Source organism: Lynx rufus, unplaced genomic scaffold, assembly GCF_022079265.1.
Source record: "Lynx rufus isolate CCGP_SWC_20201006 ecotype Redwood Valley unplaced genomic scaffold, mLynRuf1.p SCAF_23, whole genome shotgun sequence".
NCBI lineage: Eukaryota > Metazoa > Chordata > Mammalia > Carnivora > Felidae > Lynx > Lynx rufus.
The window spans coordinates 8,556,401-8,579,445 of record NW_025814838.1 but is presented as its reverse complement, the minus strand read 5'-3'; the positions used below and the strand labels follow the sequence as shown (position 1 = coordinate 8,579,445).

The 23,045-nt window shown below is 38.5% G+C and overlaps 1 protein-coding gene across 1 annotated transcript in view; it reads left to right on the top strand.

Moving 5' to 3' along the window:
- The window catches only part of ACSM3 (acyl-CoA synthetase medium chain family member 3), a 28,615-nt gene extending 5,621 nt beyond the window's left edge, over positions 1–22,994 (top strand). Inside the window, exons 3-13 of the mRNA XM_047087388.1 lie at positions 6,762–6,969; positions 9,720–9,863; positions 9,979–10,135; positions 10,411–10,490; positions 11,819–11,942; positions 12,880–12,960; positions 17,986–18,087; positions 19,261–19,388; positions 19,498–19,597; positions 22,357–22,476; positions 22,865–22,994. Coding sequence (XP_046943344.1) covers positions 6,762–6,969; positions 9,720–9,863; positions 9,979–10,135; positions 10,411–10,490; positions 11,819–11,942; positions 12,880–12,960; positions 17,986–18,087; positions 19,261–19,388; positions 19,498–19,597; positions 22,357–22,476; positions 22,865–22,951 — 1,331 coding nt within the window. The 3' untranslated portion in view covers positions 22,952–22,994. The remainder of the gene's footprint in view (positions 1–6,761; positions 6,970–9,719; positions 9,864–9,978; positions 10,136–10,410; positions 10,491–11,818; positions 11,943–12,879; positions 12,961–17,985; positions 18,088–19,260; positions 19,389–19,497; positions 19,598–22,356; positions 22,477–22,864) is intronic.
- Positions 22,995–23,045: the final 51 nt, after the last annotated feature.

Sequence of the window (23,045 nt, the reverse complement as noted above, 5' to 3'; positions counted from 1 at the left end):
TTAAAAAATGCTATAAATGAGGTGCAAAATAAAATGGAGGCTGCCACAGTGTGGATTGAAAAGGCAGAGGAGAGAATAGGTGAATTAGAAGATAAAATTATGGAAAAAGAGGAAGCTGAGAAAAAGAGAGATACAAAAATCCAGGAGTACGAGGGGAGAATTAGAGAACTAAGTGATGCAATCAAATGGAACAATATCCCTATCATAGGAATTCCAGAAGAAGAAGGAGAGAGAGAAAGGGGCTGAAGGTGTACTTGAACAAATCATAGCTGAGAAGTTCCTTGAGGAAGGGAAGGCATCAAAATCCCTCTGGGGAAGGAAACAGGCATCAAAATCCAAGAGGCAGAGAACTCCCTTCAGATGTAACTTGAATCGATCTCCTGCACGACATATCATAGTGAAACTGGCAAAATACAAGGATAAAGAGAGAATTCTGAAAGCAGCTAGGGATAAATGGGCCTTAACACACAAAGGTAGACACATAAGGGTAGTAGCAGACCTATCTACTGAAACTTGGCAGGCCAGAAAGGAATGGTAGGAAATCTTCAATGTGATGAACAGAAAAAATATGCAGCCAAGAATCCTTTATCCAGCAAGTCTGTCATTCAGAATAGAAGGAAAGATAAAGGTCTTCCCAAACAAACAAAAACTGAAGGAATTCATCACCACTAAACCAGCCCTACAAGAGATCCTAAGGGGGACCCTGTGAGTCAAATGTTCCAAGAACCACAAAGGACCAGAGACACCACTACAGGCATGAAACCTACAGACATCACAATGACTCTAAACCCATATCTTTCAATAATAACACTGAATGTAAATGGACTAAATGCTCCAACCAAAAGACATAGGGTATCAGAATGGATAAAAAAACAAGACCCATCTATTTGCTGTCTACAAGAGACTCATTTTAGACCTGAGGACACCTTCAGATTGAAAGTGAGGGGATGGAGAAAAATCTATCACACTACTGGAAGTCAAAAGAAAGCTGTAGTAGCCATACTTATATCAGACAAATTAGACTTTAAAGGCTGTAACAAGAGATTAACAAGGGCATTATATAATAATTACAGGGTCCATCCACCAGGAAGAGCTAACAATTATAAATGTCTATGTGCCGAATATGGGAGCCCCAAAATATATAAATCAATTAATCACAAACATAAGCAACCTTATTGATAAGAAAGTGGTAATTGCAGGAGACTTTAATACTCCACTTATAGCAATGGATAGAACATGTAGGCAGAGAATAAATAAAGAAACAAGGTCCCTGAATGATATATTGGATCAGTTGGACTTGACAGATATATTTAGAACTCTGCATCCCAAAGCAACAGAATATACTTTCTTCTCGAGTACACATGGAACATTCTCCAAGATAGATCACATACTGGGTCACAAAACAGCCCTTAATAAGTATAAAAGAACTGAGATCATACCATGCACACTTTCAGACCACAATGCTATGAAACTGGAAATCAACCACAGGAAAAAGTCTGGAAAACCTCCAGAAGCATGGAGGTTAAAGAACATCCCACTAAAGAATGAATGGGTCGAGGTGCCTGGGTGGCTCAGTCAATTGAGCGTCTGACTTTAGCTCAGGTCATGATCTCACACTCCGTGAGTTCGAGCCCCACATTGGGCTCTGTGCTGACAGATCAGAGCCTGGAGCCTGCTTCAGATTCTGTGTCTCCCTCTCTCTCTGCCTCTCCCCCGCTCATGCTCTCTCTCTCTCTCTCTCTCTCTCTCTCTCTCTCTCTGTCAAAAATAAGCATTAAAAAAACAGTTTTAAAGAACGAATGAGTCGGGGCGCCTGGGTGGCTCAGTCACTTAAGCATCAGACTTCAGCTCAGGTCATGATCTCACAGTTTGTGAGTTTGAGCCCCGTATCAGTCTCTGTGCTGACAGCTCAGAGCCTAGAGCCTGCTTCAGATTCTGTGTCTCCCTCTCTCTCTCTGCCCCTCCCTTGCTTGCAGGCTCTCTCTCTCTCTCTCTCTCTCTCTCTCTCTCTCTCTCTCAAAAATAAAATAAACATTAAAAATTTTTAAAAAAAGAATGAATGGGTCAACCAGGCAATAAGAGAATAAATTTAGAAGTATATGGAAATAAATGAAAATGAAAACACAACAATCCAAACGCTTTGGGATGCAGCAAAGGCAGTCCCGAGAGGAAATTACATTGCAATGCAGGCCTATCTCAAGAAACAAGAAAAAGCCCAAATACAAAATCTAACAGCACACCTAAAGGAAATAGAAGCAGAGCAGCAAAGACACCCCAAACTCAGCAGAAGAAGGGAAATAATAAAGATCAGAGTAGAAATAAACAATATAGAATCTTAAAAAACTGTAGAGCAGATCAATGAAACCAAGAGTTGGTTTTTTGAAAAAATAAACACAATTGGTAAACCTCTAGCCAGGATTTTCAAAAAGAAAAGAGAGAGGACCCAACTAGATAAAATCATGAATGAAAATGGAATTATTACAGCCAATCTCTCAGAAATACAAGCAATTATCAGGGAATACTAGGAAAAATTATGTGCCAACAAACTGGACAACCTGAAAGAAATGGACAAATTCCTAAGCACCCACACACTTCCAAAACTCAAACAGGAAGAAATAGAAAACTTGATCAGACCCATAATCAGCAAAGAAATTGAATCAGTTATCAAAAATCTCCCAACAAATAAGAGTCCAGGACCAGGTGGCTTCCCTGGGGAATTCTACCAGACATTTAAAGCAGATATAATACCTATGCTTCTCAAGCTTTTCAAAAAAATTGAAAGTAAAGGAAAACTTCCAGACTCCTTCTATGAGGCCAACATTACTTTGATTCCCAAACCAAACAGAGACCCAGCAAAGAAAGAGAACTACAGGCCAATATCCCTGATGAATATGGATGCAAAAATTCTCAACAAGATACTAGCAAATCGAATTCAACAGCATATAAAAAGAATTATTCACCATGATCAAGTGGGATTCATTCCTGGGATGCAGGGCTGGTTCAACATTCGCAAATCAATCAATGTGATACATCACATTAATAAAAGAAAAGATAAGAATCATATGATCCTGTCAATTGGTGCAGAAAAGGCATTTGACAAAATTCAGCATTCTTTCTTAATAAAAACCCTCAAGAAAGTCGGGATAGAAGGAACACACTTAAACATCATAAAAGCCATTTATGAAAAGCCCACAGCTAATATCATCCTCAATGGGGAAAAACTGAGAGCTTTCCCCCTGAGATCAGGAACACAACAGGGATGTCCACTCTCACCGCTGTTGTTTAACATAGTGTTGGAAGTTCTAGCAATCAGACAACAAAAGGAAATCAAAGGCATCAAAATTGGCAAAGATGAAGTCAAGCTTTCACTTTTTGCAGATGACATGACACTATACATGGAAAACACTATAGACTCCACCAAAAGTCTGCTAGAACTGATACATGAATCAGCAAAGTAGCAGGATACAAAATCAATGTACAGAAATCAGTTGCATTCTTATACACTAATAATGAAGCAACAGAAAGACAAATAAAGAAACTGATCCCATTCACAATTGCACCAAGAAGCATAAAATACCTAGCAATAAACCTAACCAAAGATGTAAAAGATCTGTATGCTGAAAACTATAGAAAGCTTATGAAGGAAATTGAAGAAGATATAAAGAAATGGAAAAACATTCCATGGTCATGGCTTGGAAGAATAAATATTGTCAAAATGTCAATACTACCCAAAGCTATCTACACATTCAATGCAATCCCAATCAAAATTGCACCAGCATTCTTCTCGAAGCTAGAACAAGCAATCCTAAAATTTGTATGGAACCACAAAAGACCCCGAATAGCCAAAGTAATTTTGAAGAAGAAGACCAAAGCGGGAGGTATCACAATCCCAGACTTTTGCCTCTATTACAAAGCTGTCATCATCAAGACAGCATGGTATTGGCACAAAAACAGACACATAGACCAATGAAATAGAATAGAAACCCCAGAATTAGACCCACAAAAGTATGGCCAACTCATCTTTGACAAAGCAGGAAAGAATATCCAATGGAAGAAAGACAGTCTCTTTAACAAATGGTGCTGGGAGAACTGGACAGCAACATGCAGAAGAATGAAACTAGACCACTTTCTTACACCATTCACAAAATTAAACTCAAAATGGATAAAGGACCTGAATGTGAGACAGGAAACCATCAAAACCCTAGAGGAGAAAGCAGGAAAAAAAAACCTCTCTGACCTCAGCCGCAGCAATTTTTTACTTGACACATCCCCAAAGGCAAGGGAATTAAAAGCAAAAATGAACTATTGGGACCTCATGAAGATAAAAATCTTCTGCACTGCAAAGGAAACAATCAACAAAACTAAAAGGCAACCGACGGAATGTGAAAAGATAATTGCAAATGACATATTGGACAAAGGGCTAGTATCCAAAATCTATCAAGAACTCACCAGACTCCACACCCAAAAAACAAATAATCCAGTGAAGGAATGGGCAGAAAACATGAATAGACACTTCTCTAAAGAAAACATCCAGATGGCCAACAGGCACATGAAAGGATGCTAAACATCGTTCCTCATCAGGGAAATACAAATCAAAACCACACTCAGATATCACCTCACGCCAGTCAGAGTGGCTAAAATGAACAAATCAGGAGACTACAGATGCTGGCGAGGATGTGGAGAAATGGGAACCCTCTTGCATTGTTGGTGGGAATGCAAACTGGTGCACCTGCTCTGGAAAACAGTGTGGAGGTTCCTCAAAAAATTAAAAATAGATCTACCCTATGACCCAGCAATAGCACTGCTAGGAAGTGCAAAGGGATACAGGAGTGCTGATGCATAGGGGCACTTGTACCCCAATGATTATAGCAGCAATTTCAACAATAGCCAAATTATGGAAAGAGCCTAAATGTTCATCAACTGACGAATGGATAAAGAAGATGTGGTTTATATATACAATGGAATACTACTTGGCAATGAGAAAGAATGAGATATGGCCTTTTTTAACAAGGTGGATGGAACTGGAGAGTGTTATGCTAAGTGAAAGAAGTCATACAGAGAAAGACAGATACCATATGTTTTCACTCATATGTGGATCCTGAGAAACTCAACAGAAGACCGGGGGGGGGGGGGAGGGGAAGAGGGGAAAAAAGGTACAGAGAGGGAAAGAGGCAAACCATAAGAGACTCTTAAATACTAATAACAAACTGAGGGGTGATGGGGTGGGGAGTGGGTGATGGGCATTGAGGAGGGCACCTGTTGGGATGAGCACTGGGTGTTGTATGGAAACCAATTTGACAATAAATTTCATATAAAAAAATTGAAAAGGAAAGAACAGAACAGAAAAAGGAAATTTAATAAAATAGGATATGAATAATTTTTTAGCAGAAATTAATTATCTAAGGGTAATGTGTTTAAACAAAGTGCTCCTACTAGGCATCAAATACTGACTGTGAACTTGTCATTAGAGAGTGCCTTTAAATTATTAACAGAAGACTGTTAGGCCATGGCAGGAGAATCACTTATCCCCAGGTGGAACATCTCTAAGGAATAACCTTGGAGATAAAGCCTCATAAATATTGCTGCATTGCCTGATTAGAAAGGAAAGATATTCTGAAGAGCTTTGTGTTTTGGTACTGATTGTCTGCTTCCTGAAGAACTCCACTGAGGGGCTTATCCTTTCCAAAATGGAAAGACGAGTCAGTGTCAAGAGTCCAGGAATGAGCAGGTATGTGTTATTCAATCTTCCCTTCCTGCTGTGATGCTGGGAAGAGCAAAAACCATTGTGAAGTGTATACTTTCCAGCCCTCTCCTGAGGGTCTGGACCTAAGAGTGGTGGAGTCCGAAATATAAATATGGATACATGTAGATATAGAGATACAGATATAGACATATTCTTGAAAGTCCATTAATCCTTTGAGAAAATAACAGCTAAAATTTGGTCAGCACTGTTCTATGCTCTTTATACATTTTAACTCATTTACTCCTCATTAATCTTATAGAATCCTCATTTTACAGTAGCAGAACCTGAGACTCATGGAGATGAAGTGGCTTGTCCAAGGCCAAGCTATAAGACTATTTGGCTCCAGGACACACTCTTAACCATTACATTACACTTACAGTGTAATTTACAGCAGGGAGAAGTAGAAGTACAGAAAAGATGAATGCCTCGATCCTTCCCTTTGGAGAGAAATCATAAAACATTCACGTATGTTTTAAAAGGTGCTGGACTGAAGTAGTTAAGTGTACAGCTCTGGGGTCAGGCTACAGGGTTCAATCTCTGCACTCCCACTTTCCATTTCAGGGATCTTTGGCAAGTAATTCATAGATTTTGTGTTTTGTTTTTTTTTTTTGGGGGGGGTAGGGATTAAATAAGTTAAAACATGCAAAACACTTAGAATAGCATCTGACATTTAGCCAATAAATGTTGGGTAATATTACTCTACAATCCAAACTCTCTTTAAAAAAATGGGAAAAAAAAACCTCTCTTCAAGCTGAACGTTATGAATGGTCTTCAGATAGAAGATAATTATCCAGCATTTAACATGCTTTCATAGTAGGTCAAAAGGGTCACAGATTTTAAGATCCCTTGAAAGGCAAAAGCCAAATAATTAATGGAAGATAAATAGATATCTAGACTGTTAAATGGAATGGTAAACTCATCCTGAGACATAAAGTACACATGAGCTATCTACACTAGCTAACTACCATGATAAAGGAAATCCTTCCTTCTATACATAGTTTCTTTTCTGCCCCTGTAGGGACAGTTTTAATTCCAGGAACCACCCAGCTGACCCAGAGAGACATTCTCTACAGACTACAATCTTCAAAAGCAAAGTGCATTATCACCGATGAAGTTTTAGCCCCCGCAGTAGATGCTGTTGCATCTAAATGTGAAAATCTGCACTCCAAGCTAATTGTGTCTCAGAAACCCAAAGATGGATGGGGGAACCTCAAGGAAATGATGAAGTGAGTAGCCATAATTGTTGTAGAACAGCTTTCCCAGAGGAAGGCAACACTGAAAAGATATTCAACCCACCAAGTGATCAGAAAAATGAAAAGTAAAATGAGGCAAAGGGAACAACTAGTAATTATGGCTGCACCAACAATGTCAACTCTGAGTCAGGAAAGAGGTTGGAGTGTTTTTTAGAGGTTAGGATCTCCAGGAAGCAGGCCCTGAGATAGAGATTAGTTGTGTAAGAAGTTTATTAAGGAGTTGTCTTGGGGTCAACACCTATGAAGGAAGGGGAGGGATGTGCAATTGGGCAAAGGAAGAAATGTATCTGCCATGCGCTCCCACTGGGACCTCTGGGGCATGGATAGCCCCTCAAAGCTATTCCCAGATAAAATAAGAGATCCTGGCCTTTATATACCCATACTGATCAGTAACTGGGTGTGGCCTATCCCTAGAAGGAGAGGTGAGTGACCTTGAGCAAGGCAGCTGTCTTCAGCCAAAGCAATCTCTAAAAGAGAGCTGGCTCCCAGCAGCTGTGGGAAGTAAGTCCTTCATTCCTGCAGCAGGATCTAGGAGGTGTCTCACAGCACCAACCACAGAGCTGTTATCATCTCCCAGAGAAACAGAGAAACACAGTGAATTCTTCTGTGTAGGCTATATCAGTACCTTGCTGATAACAACACTTCTGGTTATAAATAAGATGGATGCAATTATAAAACTGAGTTACGCTGATGTCCATCCCTGCTATGGAATGCTTCCAGGGGTCACTTGGCACTATGGCCATGTACTGGTTCTATCTTAGCTTTAGGCTGGCAGCCAGTTCCCTCTAGAATGAAGTTCCTACCTTTACTCAAGGATTTGGAAGCATGCTTGCAACTCTGGATTTGTTCCTACTGCCTCTAAAATAGCCATCATTTATTGAGTTCTTACCAAAAGCCAAGTACTGTTCTAATTAAAATAATGTTATAATTGCAATAACGGGTAACATTTATATTGCCTTGGTTAGGTGCCAAAAACTGCTCCAAGCGTTCACATATATTAACTCATTAAAATGTCACAATAACCTAAGGAAAGGGTGCTATAGTAATACAGATGAATAAGGTCAAATGCTATGATCTGGCAGAGCTGGGCTTCAAACCCAGGGAGTCTGGCTTCTGAACCCACACTCCTAAAGGCTAAGTTTACTGCCTATAGTGGTGAAAGATTGGTATGATAACCCCACCTTAGTTTTCAAAAGCAACTGTATTTACAATGAAGTGATAAATACACTGCTCTAGGTAATATTTTTAAGGAAGAAAATTATGAAATCATAGACTAAGTACCTAGTCTACCTGTTAGGCTTTGAAAACAGCTTCTTGGGAGCCTGGGTGGCTTAGTCATTAAGCATCCAACTCCAGCTCAGGTCATGATCTCACGGTTGGTGAGTTGGAGCCCCACTTCGGGTGAGCCCTGCTTCCCTCTCTCCTCTCTCTCTCCTCCCTCTCTCTCTCTCTGCCCCTCATGGGATTCTCTCTCTCTCTCTCTCTCTCTGTCTCTCTCTCTCTGACCCTCTCTCACTTGCTCCCTCTTGAAAGAAAGAAAGAAAGAAAGACTCTGACCCTCTCTCACTTGCTCCCTCTTGAAAGAAAGAAAGAAAGAAAGAAAGAAAGAAAGAAAGAAAAGGAAAACAGCTTTTCTACAATTCTCGTGGCCTGGATTTTCTAATTCATTCATTCTCAGCCCAGTACTCCCACATAAAATCTCTGTGTGCAGTGTTTACCTCCTCTTAGCTGCCCTAATGTGGGGCCTGTTAGCAGCCCAGTTATCCTTCAGAACTACAGCTGATCCTTGAACAATGTGGGAATTACCAACCTGCCTTATACTGTTACCCATGACTTCTACTAACATACTCAATTTTTTAAATGCTTATTTATTTTGAGAGAGAGAGAGAAAGAGCACATGCAAGCCGGGGAGGGGCAGAGAGAGAGGGAAAGAGAGAATCCCAAGCAGATTGCACACTGTCAGTGCAGAGCCTGATGTGGGGCTCGATCTCAAGAACTGTGAGATCATGACCTGAGCTGAAATCAAGAGTCAGATGCTTAACCATTGGACTGAGCCACCCAGGCACTCATATCACTTTTAAAAAAAGAAAAGAAAAGAAAATCATATTTGAGAACATCCACAGTGAAGGGGATGGGGCAGTTCTCACATAGCCATCATTATGAGATCATAGAATCCTCATTATGCTGGTGTTATGATCAAACTCTTGAGTTTTTTTATCTATTTATTTTTTTAAATTTATTTATTTATTTCTGAGAGAGACAGAGAGAGAGCATGAGCAGGGGAGGGGCAGAGAGAGAGGAAGAGAGAGAATCCCAAGCAGGCTCCACACTGTCAACTCAGAGCCCCACATGGGGCTTGATCCCACAAACCATTAGATCACTACCCTAGCAGAAATCAAGAGTCAGACACTTAACCGACTGAGCCATCCAGGCACCCTCTTCAGTTTTTTAAAAATGCATCAAGTCTTCTTTTTTGTATAGTAGAAAAGCTATGAAACCAGCCCATAAGTGGGCTTTGATGACAAAATTTAGTGTGATTCCAGAAAGCACCTAAGAAGATAGAGAAAGAGATGGTTTTTACCTTGGAATTCAACCCAAGTCACTGAGGCCTGACTCATAAGGTGAAGAGGTCCGAGTAGATGGTTTCTCGAATACTTGGCTGTGGTTAACAGTTCATGGTGCTGTGTATCATGTGCAGAATCATTGTAGTTCTTCCTTTGTAGACAGGCCAGTGACAACCACACCTGTGTGAAAACAAAACACGATGAGATGATGGCCATTTACTTTACCAGTGGAACAAGCGGAACTCCGAAAATGACCGGACACACCCATAGCAGTTTTGGTTTAGGATTATCTGTAAATGGAAGGTACCTTCACGGAACTGCAGCTTGACATGTCAAAACTGCGGAGGTGATGATTCATTTATTGGTCTTTTAAATTTGTTTTTCCTACCTATATCAGGATGATTCCTTGTTTTCCCAGGTTCTGGCTGGATTTGACACCTTCAGATGTGATATGGAATACCTCAGACACAGGCTGGGCAAAGTCTGCATGGAGCAGCATCTTTTCTCCATGGATCCAGGGAGCATGTGTATTTGCACATTACTTGCCACGTTTTGAGCCAACTTCCATCTTTCAGGTAAGGCAGGGAACAAGAGGTCGCCATTTAGAAATGCTTTAGCAGCGTTCCTGACAGGACTGATGAATACAGCAGCTTGCAGAAATCAGAGTGAACAACATGATTTAAGGTATTTCACACCTGGTAAGTCATTTATCCTGAAAAGATATACAGGCAAAAGGTGTGAGTGCATTTATGTTAGAATAAACAATGTTTAAGTTGTGCTGTGCCCTAAATAAACATTTAGCAACTTATTAAAGTTGTAGTAAGACTAAGAGTTTACTTCTAAATTGCAGACACTTTCTGAGTTTCCCATCACCGTCTTCTGTTCAGCGCCGACTGCATACCGAATGCTTATACAGAATGATATGACCAGGTAAGAAATGTTGGTAAATAGGCACTTAGTGGGGGTAGGAGAGAGGAAGAGTAAGCCATAAAATAAAGGATCTTTCTGCCTAAAAACAAAGTTCCACACTAGTAGGTACAGAATTTAACAATCTCTTCACCCCCTTCTCCTTCTTGCTTTCATTCTTTAAATCATAATTATTACATCCAGGGCAGGCTCCCCCAAGAAAGGTGAGAAAAGGGAGGGTTTAGTCACAGGTATGCCCCTGAGCCCAGAGGTTATGGATAAGAAAGTGTTCAATCTTTTGGATGATGAATGTTACATGAGCTGAGAAAGTAGAGAAATTACTCCAGCTTGGAGCCCTGTCCCAGCAAATAGGAAAAAAGGATGAATGTCTTTTACTCTTGATTCCATTTGACAGGGCACATTGGTAAATATTTTTAAATCATTAAAATTGCTAAAACTTTTTGAATAGGAAATATTTCATATGACATATAATTCAATAGGTATATAAGACTATAGAATGGAGTCTCCCTCCAAACCTTGTCCTCAGTGTCAGTTCTCCTTCTCCCTGAAATCTGTGCTTATACAAACCAATATGCCAGTATTCTTCCCCCATTCTTTTATACACATAAATGGAAATATAGTATGCTCACAGTTCTGCACCTTCCTTTTTTTGCCTAACAGTACATCCTGGAACTGTGTGCTATCCAGTGCTATCCAATATGGTAACCACTAGCCACATGCAATTATTTAAATTTAACTTTACTTAAAAATTCACTTCCAAAGCTGCACTAGCCATGTTTCAAGTGCTCTGTAGCCACATAGGGCTAGGTGATACTGCAGTGGATAGTGCAGATAATAGAACATTTTGATTGTGGCAAAAAATTCTATTGGACAACACTGTCCAGGACCTTCCTTATTTTTTTTTCCTTTTACAGCTCTATAGGATTCCACTGCATAGATATTCCACAGTGAATTTAACCATACAATTGGTAAATTCTTAATCACTGATTTAAAATGTTATTATGAGATACCTTCCCTGAGGATGGCATAGCTTGCTTGCTTGCTTGCTTTTTCTTTTTTTTTCTTTCTTTCTTTTTCTTTTTTCTTTTCTTTTTTTTTTTTTTTTTTTACAACAAATCACACACTCCCAGAAAATAAGAGGGGAAAAAAAAATGGATGTCTTGGGAGTCATTTCATGATGTTAGAAGGGTTTGTTCATTTTGTTTGTATTGAAGAGAGGAGTAAGGAAGGAACTAAAACACACTTCATATTGAATTTCATTAGAAATAACACTAATTTTAATTTCTCTCTATTCTTGTCTCCTAAATTTAACTTATTTGTTTTCTGAGAAGCTATAAGTTCAAAAGCTTAAAGCACTGTGTGAGTGCTGGGGAACCAATCAATCCTGAAGTGACTGAACAATGGAGAAACCGAACAGGTCTGGATATCTATGAAGGATATGGACAGACAGAAACGGTATATGACCTCATTGAAAAGACAGGGACGGACTCGAGTTAGCTGGATAAATAAAAAGTGATTTATATAACTGATAAATTTTAAAAATAAGTGTTTATTATATCCTTACAATTGTTTGAGGGATAGGGCAGTAGAGGAGTGGTTAGAAGAGTAGTTTAAAGAAAGTTGGAGGGAAACCAGTTACAAAAAAAAAAGTTACAACTGTAATAGATACAGTTGTTTAAGTAGCCATTCACTGAGAAAAACCACTATAGACCTGATCAGGGCAAGGCCATTAAAGTATATTTTAAATGAAAGAATGCTAGATCAACAGACAGATTTCCCCTTATGAAAGAGCGAACTTTCTTACAGCTGCCTCAAAAATAGGAAATTCTGAGTTCCTTGCTACTTAAAATATTAAGAGTCCACTTAGATAACTCCTTGGCAAGTATACTCTAAAAGGGTTTATTTAAAGAGCTTGTAGACATAAGAAGAAGAAATTCTAGTGAATAAACTCATAACAAAAGTGGTTATTATGTAAGGAAAAGGAGGCATACAATGGAGCAGAAAAGGGAAAGGCTGAAAGAAATTTTTCATAGTGTCTTTTTATAATGCTTCTATTTATAAACCATAAGAGTGGTCAAAAATTAATATACCAAAAATAAAATTTACAAATGTATTAAATAGAAAGAGCAGAACAAGTATCATGCTAATATAGGTATGTTTTCATAAATATGGACATTTTAGTAATTATCAATTTATTAAGTGTTATAACTTTACTGTATGTCTTTGTTTAGTGTCTATCTCTACACTCCCTGAGAGCAGAAAATTTGTTTTATTTTTGAGTCTGGTTCATCATAAATTTTCGATAATTATTTGTTGAATGAATGCATGTGGGTGAATAAATTAATTTTAAGTTAGTTGTAATGTTACTTTATTCTTTCTTCTTCTTAACTAGGTGCTAATCTGTGGAAATTTTAAGGGAATGAAAATCAAGTCTGGCTCAATGGGAAAGCCATCTCCTGCTTTTGATGTTAAGGTTTGCACATCCCCTTCCAGGAGAATATTTAACAACCTAATCTGTTTACCACCTACCCCTACACTCCTAGTTTTGGTGATGATTTCATGCTACTTCCATGATATCTTAATTTCCACGTATTAGAAATGGATTAGAGATATTAGTTTAATGGTCTCCATTTTTTTTTTTTTTTTTTAGCAAAGCAGTGGCTTGTGCCATGCAGTTCTAAGCATTTTATAAGTACTAATCCATTTGATTCCCAGAAAGAACCTATAAGAGACATACCAATATAAGAACAATTTTACAATGGCTGAAGGGGAATGAGAGATACAAGCTTCCAGTTATAGAATGAATAAGTTATAAAGATAAAAGATACAGCATAGGGAATATAGTCAATCAATACAATACAATATAGTATTGTAATCATAATGTGTGATGACATATGGTAGCTACATTTGTGAGCATAACATAATATATAAACTTGTCAAATCATTATATTGTAAACCTGAAACTAATATAACATTGTATGTCAACTGTCATTCAATAAAGAATAAAATAAAAAAGAACCATTTTACAGATGAGGCACAGAGAGGGAAGGAATTCACCAGAAGTCACATAGCTAGTGGCTACTAGTGCTGGGATTCAATTCCAGGCAATCTGGTTCCAATATCTATATTCTTAATCACATCATCACACTGTGCCCTTTCTGATGAAGGAGGTCAAGACCTCCTGAGGGGTCAAGTAGGCCAAAGGAAGTTACAGTTTACAGTGGCTGAAATATTTTTATCTTTCCCTAGTCCTACCAGGCCATTTCCTGGCTTTCTTTAACCATGGCCATTATGACCACCTGATCCCTAGGGAGCATCCTATTCTCCTATCTGCACACTTTTTACAGGGTTAGAAATGTTCTCAGATCAACATACCCAAAGCCAGGTGTATCCAAAGGAACTTACACTAATATATAAGAGAAAACCATAGCATAGCAACAAAAACACAAAATGGATGAGCTTACAGAATGGAGAGCTTAGAACCAAACTAAATGAGGGTTAGTTATGGATTAGATCAATGCTTCCAAAGCTTTTCTGATCATAAGAATCACCTGGATACTTGTTTTAAAACACTAATTCTCAGGCCCCTTCTAGACGAAAATGAAATCTTTGTTTTAAACAAGTGCCCCAGTTCTTATGATTAGGTAAGTCTGAGAAAATTTAGATGAAATTGATTGCTGATGTCACTGTTTATAGAATAAACCAGATGCTGGGTTCTTTCCCTTACTTTAACGTTGCTGAGAACCTTGTTTAAAGATAAGTTTGCCTCAGGGTGCCCGGGTGGCACAGTCAGTTAAGCTTCCAACTTTGGCTCAGGTCATGATCTTGTGGTCTGTGAGTTTGAGCCCTATGCCCAGCTCTGTGCTGACAGCTCAGGGCCTGGAGCCTGCTTCAGATTCTGTGTCTCCCTCTCTGCCTTCTTCTCTCCTCCTTTCACTCTCTCTCTTTCTTTCTCAAAATAAATAAACATAAAAAAAATTTTTTTTAAAGATAGGCTTGCCTGATGGCTCAGATCTGGCTCTACTATTCACTAGCTGAATGTCTTTGGGTAAATTGTTGAAGTCTCAGTTTCCTGATTTGTAAAATAGGGACTATGGTGAACGGCTTGGGACTTACTTGGTTGTAGCACTAAAAGTCATACATCCCAGGGACACTCTCCTGCCTTTGTCCTGGGCAAACTGAGATGGTTGGTCGCCCTAATAATGAAACTGATATCATAGGTTTCTTGTGAGGATTAAATGAGATAATATCCCTAAAGAGCATATAACAAAGTTCTTGGCACATAATAAAGGTCTAAAAGATAGGTGCCATTACTATCATTCAGCTCTCCCTTGCATTCCCTTCCTTTGAAAAGTTTTTCTTTTCTTTTTTTCTTTTAATGTTTATTTATTTATTTTGAGAGAGAGAGTGCGAAAGGGAGAAGGGCAGAGAGAGAGGGAGAGAGGGAGGGAGAGACGGGGGGGGGGGAGAGGCAGAGAGAGAGAGAGAGACAGAGTATCCAAAGCAGGCTCTGCACTGATAGCAGACAGCCTGATGTGGGGCTCGAACCCACAAACCGCAAGATCATGACCCGAGCCAAAGTCGGACACTTAACCAACTGAGCCACCCAGGCACCCCTGAAAAGCTTTTCTAAGAAGAGATGGTCAGGGAGCCCTGGTTACATTCTGTAAACAGGCTTAATAATAGTTCATTGGTTTATAGGATGCCTTAGGTTGGAGAAAGAAATATTGATAGTTGAGCCTTCTCTTGTCTGCATTATATGCAATCAGGTTGGCATTTCACAAAGTTGTGTTCCTTTCTTCCCTCTTAATGACAATTCCCAACATGCATTGCTATGAAGTTCTCACAGTACAGCTGTACTCACATGAATCCCAACAGCAATGTATCACCACTTCCCCACTAATTTAAGCCCTGTGGATCTCTGGAGCAACTATATTTGAATGCACAAAGGATGTGGCCAAGAGGAAAACTGCTCTATCATGCATCCCCACTCAGCATCATCACCTTCATTTCCCCCCCAATTTTTTATTGTAATAAAATACACATAGGAGCGCCTGGGTGGCTCAGTCGGTTGAACGTCTGGCTTCGGCTCAGGTCATGATCTCACGGTTTGTGAGTTCGAGCCCCGCGTCGGGCTCTGTGCTGACAGCTCGGAGCCTGGAGACTGTTTTGGATTCTGTGTCTCTCTCTCTGCTCCTCCCCTGCTCATGCTCTGTCTCTGTCTCTCAAAATAAATAAACATTAAAAAAAATAATAAAGTAAAAAAAATAAATAATAAAAACACATAAAATTTATCATCTTGACCATTTTAAGTGCATAATTCAGTGGTATTAAATACATTCATAATATTGTGTACCTATTACCACTATCCATCTCCATAACTCTTTTCATCTCGTAAAACTGATTCTATATCCATTAAACAGTAACTTCCCATTCCCCAATGCCCCCAGCCCTGGCAACCATTCTACTTTCTATGACAACTCTATGTTGTGCTTATCCCAACAGGTGCCCTCCTCAATGCCCATCACCCACTTTCCCCTCCCTCCCACCCTCCCATCAACCCTCAGTTTTTTTCTCAGTTTTTATGACTACTATTTATAAGTGGAATCATAGTGTTCATCTTTTTGTGATTGGCTTATCACACTTAGCATAATGTCCTCAAGTTTCATCCATGTAGCATGTGTCAGCATTGCCTTCCTTTCTAAGGCTGAATAATATTCCACTGGATTGGCTATATAACACATTTTGCTTTTCTATTCATCTGTCAATGGGTGCTTGGGTTCTTTCCACATTTTAGCTATTACAAATATCTCTTGAAGAACATGATTTTAAATCTTTTGTGTATATACCCAGAAGTAGAAATGCTAGATCATATGGTAATTCTATTTTTAATTTTTTGAGGAACTGCCATACTGTTTTCTACAGTGCCCATACCATTTTACATTCCCACAACAATGTCCAAAGTTTCCAGTCCTTCCATATCCTCACCAACACTTATTTTCTGTTTTTTTGATAGTAGCCATCCTAATGGGTGTGAAGCGGTATCTCCTTGTAATTTTGATTTGCATTTCCCTAATGCAGCTATCTTCATTTTTAACTTTTCCCCAAGAGCTCTTATTACTGCTTTTGTTACCTAGATAAGAGCATCTGCAGTGACATCCTGGAATCTGGGGATATACTCCAACCAGCTGGATATGAGATTCTTGCAACTTCAAAGCTCAAAGCCCATAATTTTCATGATTTTAAGAACACTTGAATAAGGAACATGATTCTCTCCAGAAATAGAACATTTTGTCTCTTTCTCATCTATTAAAGAGTAGTCTGTGAGAAGTATTTAGAACTCTTAAAACATCTCCTTTCCATCAGTAATTCCTTAATACCGGAGCCAAATATTCTTTAGATGACTGGGTGGGAATTTATATTTTTTTATTTACAAGAACTTAAAAGTAAGATTTTACATTTAGAATTCCTTTGCCTTTCAAGTTTCTTTTTGGAGACATAGCTCATTTCCATCTGGAAAGTGCCAAATAAGTATTATACCCTTATTTTCCACACAAGCCATTTCACACAAACCTGGGTTTGAAGGCTCTTGGAGGATATATGTAAAAGTAGAGTGTTCATGTTTAAAAACAGCTAAAAGTTACTTAAAGCAAAATCTGGCGCATGAGTTAAGCAATCAACCTGAGAAATGTGCATCTGGATTTTTAAAAAGTGGACTAACTCCCTAAAGAGATTCTACAAAGAAGTGTAATGATGAAAAAGGATAGGATCTGGAGTGTGGTTGTTGAGATTTGAATTCCAGCTCAGTCATGTACTTTGTTGCTTAAACTTTGCACCTCAGTTTCCTCATACGTAAAATGAGCATAGTGATAGTGATAACCAGATAGGACTGTTGTAAGGACTAAAGAAAACAATACATGTGGAGTACGTAGAGCTCTAGCATTTATTACTTGGAATGCAGTCAGTGCTTACGAAATGCTAGGCACTTCAGGGAATCAGGAGGACGGGGGAGAAGGTAAGAAAGCAAGACTTTTGACATATCACCAGTGTCTCCACCAGAGAACATTCCCCTTTCCTCACTTGTAATGGGCTCCTGAAGTAAGGTTTTGTTTGTTCCACAGTTAAATTTTGAAAAACTGGTAATGAAATATTTACTTAAACGATAATCAAGATATATTGCCAATTGATAAAAGCAGGCTGTAAAACAGTATATATAAAGTGATTCTGTTTTTTTCTATGTCTATATTGTCTCAAAAAATATCACCAAAAGTGTGATTATTGGTAGATAGTGAAATTAAAGACATTTTTTATTCTTCTTTCACGTTTTGCTAACTTGCATTTTAAAATATATTTTGCAGTAAGAATTTAAGTAAAACATATTTCTTCTGGGAATTAAAATATACTTAAAATACAAAACAAAACATGCAAAGTAAAAATTTAACATGTTGGCACATTAAATAAAATATTCCCTTAAATAAATCATTCTATTTTATCCTAGATTTTAGACATAAATGGCAATGTCCTACCTCCTGGAGAAGAAGGAGATATTGGCATTCGAGTCCTACCTAATCGACCACTTGGCCTTTTTGCTCATTACATAGTAAGAGATTTATTTCCTATTTAATTCTCAAAAGGAGAGCCTGGGTGGCTCAGTTATTTAAGCACTGACTCTTGATATGGGCTTAGGTCATGATCCCATGGTTTGTAGGATCGAGTCCCACAACAGGCTCTATGCTGACAGTGTGGAGCCTGATTGGGATTCTCTCTCTCCCTTTCTCTGCCCTTCCCCTGCTCTCTCTCTCTCTCTCAAAATGAATAAATAATACAAAAATACATATTTTAAAAAGTGCTTGGTAACTATCCCTATTTGTCACAAAACACACGTAGGATAGGTGCTTGGCTTTTTGAGAGACTCATTGTCCTGAATTGTAATCCCTCAGGTAGGAAACTGAAGAAACGCCCAAATGCTTATTCTCCCTGGGCTAGATCACTGCTCCAGGCCCATGAGGGTAAGAGAAGGGAGCCCTAGAAAGACAGCCCTCTTTGTATACACTGATCATCTCCAATAGAAGACAGCACCCAATCATTTTCCTGAAATGTGATTAGTGGTTTCCCTTCTGAACAGCAGTGAGAGGGAAAGAAAGTGGGGCAGTGGGATTAAGTAAATGTCTTTCACTAGAGCCTTTACAGGCTCCCTACTGTTTGCAGACCTATTTTCATGTCTAATTGAAGTATATATATTTTAAAGTTTGCATCAATATAATCAAAAGTCCAGGTTCTACTTGTCAGTGAATTTTACATAATGTAACAATCCTTCATTTTTCCTCCTACCAAGTTGCAGAACCGGTTTTGTTTCTAAAACAAAATACAAAAACAGAAAAACTGCTCTTTGAATTATTAGGTGCTGGTGCTTTCTTTTAACTCTAAGCATTCACTTCTTGCTTTTCCTAGCCGTATTAGATATTAACCACTTAGCAAAAGACTTAATTAGCCCATATCTTGGAGCTCTGAACTCTTGCAGAGAGTTTAGTGATCATCATAGACAATTCTCAGGATGGCAGCATGCCTAGTCTTTGTAACTGTAGTGTACCTCTCTTTGATTGGGCTAGCTCAATGCTGGAATTGCATCCTTACTTCCTGCACTGGCTTCTCTTCATTCCAAGGCTTCTCAAAGAAACCAAACTTTTTTTTTTCTCCTTCAACACTTAAAAATCCGACCGAACAGAAGAATCACATTCACAGTAATATTAACAAAATGCTACTTGTTTCACAGGATAATCCTACAAAAACAGCTTCAACCCTACGAGGCAATTTCTATATCACTGGGGACCGGGGCTATATGGATGAAGATGGGTATTTCTGGTTTGTCGCAAGATCAGATGATATCATATTATCCTCTGGGTAATTTTCTTTTTCATCTGTGCATATGTCTAAGTTAATTGATCATCAGTGTTCTAGAGTGAACCTGCTGCTCACCTTTATATATTCCTGTCATATGTTTATTTCCCAGTTACAGAATTGGACCATTTGAGGTAGAAAGTGCCCTGATTGAGCATCCTGCAGTTGCAGAGGCAGCTGTTGTCAGCAGCCCAGATCCCATCAGGGGAGAGGTAAAAAAAATGGATTCATCTCCACTTTATAATTTGTTGGCTGTCTAACACATACTTTTCAACAGTTTATGGAAACACAATTAAATGATTCATTCACTAACTTTGCAAGTCACATAGTCATTAGTAAATATGCTAGTCAGGAAAGAATTGCTAAAGACTGAAAATATATATAAGGAATTTGAATTCTTTCCATGCAGGGATGGTGTGAATGCCAACAACTCAGGTTCACAGTAGGATAGGATGTCAGAGGTCAGCTAGATAGAATCGCGTTATTCCCCAGGTTTGGAAACAACATGGTCCCTTATGTAGTTGAGGAGGATAGGCTGGCATCACATATCAGGGGTGGGAGCAAGGTCAAAGGTAGGAACCGAGGCAGCAATTAGAAGTAGGCTGGGTAGGTAGCCAAGTAGAGAATTCAAAAAAAGCTGTGAATAAGACAGGAGTCCTGAAAGCTCTTCCTTTTTTTTTTTTTTTTTTAAAGTAAATGCCCAATGATGGGCTTGAACTCACGACCCTGAGATCAAGCATCACACGTTTTACTGACTAAACCAGCCAGGCACCCTTGAAAGCTCATTCTTATTGGGGTTGGTCAAATGGTAGTTTGGGTTTAAAGTTTCCATGCCACTCTTCAGGTCCCCTTTGCCAGGCAAGGCCCCCAATATTCCAGATAGATGAGAGCAGGGAATTGAGCTGGTGATTAAAATTTATTCCTTCACTCTGAACTCCACCAGTAGGATCACACAGCTTTTTGGAATTTGAAGGACATTGGACATAGACTAATGCAATGACAGACATAAATATTCTCTATCTGCACCATCCAATACAATAACTACACATGGCTATACAGCACTTGAGATATGGCTGGTGTGGCTGAGAACATTTTTATTTCATTTTAATTTAAATTTAAACAGCTACATGTGGCTAGTGATTACTATATTAAATAGCACAACTATAGGCTCTTCTCATAAAAATGAAAAATTTTGCATAGAATTTGAGAGAAATTCTGAAGCCCACTTAAGGATTTTAATTAAAAAAAAATAAAACAAAAAACAGGGGCGCCTGGGTGGCTCAGTCGGTTGAGCGGCCAACTTCGGCTCAGGTCATGATCTCGCAGTCCATGAGTTCAAGCCCCACGTCGGGCACTGTGCTGACAGCTCAGAGCCTGGAGCCTGTTTCAGATTCTGTGTCTCCCTCTCTCTGACCCTCCCCCGTTCATGCTCTGTCTCACTCTGTCTCAAAAATAAACGTTAAAAAAAAAATTAAAAAAAACAACAACAACAAAAAAAACAACAAACAGATCATCTAGGTGGCACAGTAATTAAACATCTGGACTCTTGATTTCAGCTCAGGTAATGATCCCAGCATCATGGGATCAATTCCCACATCGGGCTCCATGCTGAGCATGGCACCTGCTTGAGATTCTCTCTCTCTCTCCCTTTGTCCCTCTCCCCACTCACACACTCTCTCTGTAAAACAAAACAAAACAAAACCCAAAAAACAAAAAACTTGTACTTCTAATACTACTACAACTAATACTTAATATTTCTGATGACTTAGCATGTTCCAGGTATTATAAGCCCTACATAGGGCCTGTATATGTAAGCTTATCTAAATCTCACAACCTTTTTTTTTTTTTGGAGAAGGAAACTGAGGCACCGAAATGTATCCTAATTTCCCCAAGATTACACAACCAAGTGTGATTCGAACCCAGGCTGTCTGATTTTAAAGTTCATGCTCTTAACCATGTTAGGGTGTTCCTTATTAGTTTACCATCTTATGTAATGATTTATAAAGACTTTTATAAAAATAAAGTAGACCTTATCCAAGGTGTACAAGTCATCAATATGCAAACTAATAATTACAAATATTAGTTCTCAATGTGTATCTGAATTATTCACTTATAGCAAGGTTAAATTTAATTCATAAAAATGTTGATAAAGCAGAAGAGTAGGTATAAACACAAAAACATTTTATGAAATATCAAAAAATGGATAGGATAAAATTGTATAAATGCGTATATACATGATCCAAAAACTGGGCAGGATTTTCCAGAACACTTCAAAGAAGAGTGAATTTAGAAAAACAGCATTTGTGAGCATAAAGTGATGAAGTCTTCCCTGTCTTCTGTCAATTAGAGAACAACGGTCACTACCACTTTTGCTCGTTTCTCAGGGCCAGGTAATTGGTCAGAGTAGTAGCAAAGTGGCTGTTGGAATCTTCACAGTCTTACATCAACACAAGTGTCTCTGGAATAAAGAGTGTGCAGTCTCAACTATTCCCTTCCACAAGGATATGGCAAACTAAGTGTGAATACTCTTTATAAGGGCCATACTGAGGGTGGGGATCTAGAAAGTAGGCTAGATAGGCTAGGTTGTTACCCAAGAGACTGTACTTAGTACATTGTCAAGTTTCTACGAAGAAATTTTCTTGAAGGAAATAAAAGATGAGGCAAGAAGTCAAGAGCAAAGACAGCTCAGAAACACAAACAGGTCAGAAAGTAAAGTTCAAGATGTTTTTAGGTAAGAAGGTTCAAGTTATTGGCAAAGCAGGGGTCCCAGAAATTCTTGAATTAGATACAGAACAGGAGGTGTGGGACTCAAATGGCTGGCTTAAGAGCACAGAGCTGGGATCAAACCCTATGAGGCCTTCTGCCCCCAATCCCAGGCACTTAGATTCCCAGTAAGAGAAAGTAAACAAGATACACTGAAACATAAAAATGCATAACATTCTTCCTGGTGTTTCAATTTTTTTTTTTTCAGGTAGTAAAGGCTTTTATTGTTCTGAGCCATGATTACAAGTCACATGATCAAGAACAACTAAAAAAGGAGATTCAGGAACATGTAAAAAAAATTACAGCACCTTATAAATATCCCAGAAAGGTAGGTATTCTAATTATGATGACAATTTGCTTAGTGTTCTGAAAAACTTCAGCTGTTTACTTTTTCCATTTTAATGAATATTCTCCTCAAACATGTCACACCAAATATTCCAAACTGAACTAATGACATGGATAAGATTCAGAATCTTTGAGATTAAAATGAAATTCTTGACATAATTTTCTGGGTCATCTGGCTAACTGGACTTGTAGTAAATACTAAATACCAAGAAAAAACTCCTCAACAATACCTCTGCTGTTTTGGTTGTTACCAAAACCCACCCAGATGGGTACCTTAATTCTTTCACTTAGAGATAATAAAACTGCTATATAATTGGATTTGTCTAAAGATGAAAACTTCTTGGCTAATTTTCTTCCCTTGATACCAACAGGTAGAATTTATTCAAGAGTTGCCAAAGACGATCAGTGGGAAGATAAAAAGAAATGAACTAAGGAAGAAAGAATGGGAAATGATTTAAATCCATTCCATTCTATTATTTATCATAGTATCTATAAAACAAAGACTGTACAAATACAAGATTATGGAGAGGTGATTAAAAATATAATAGTATA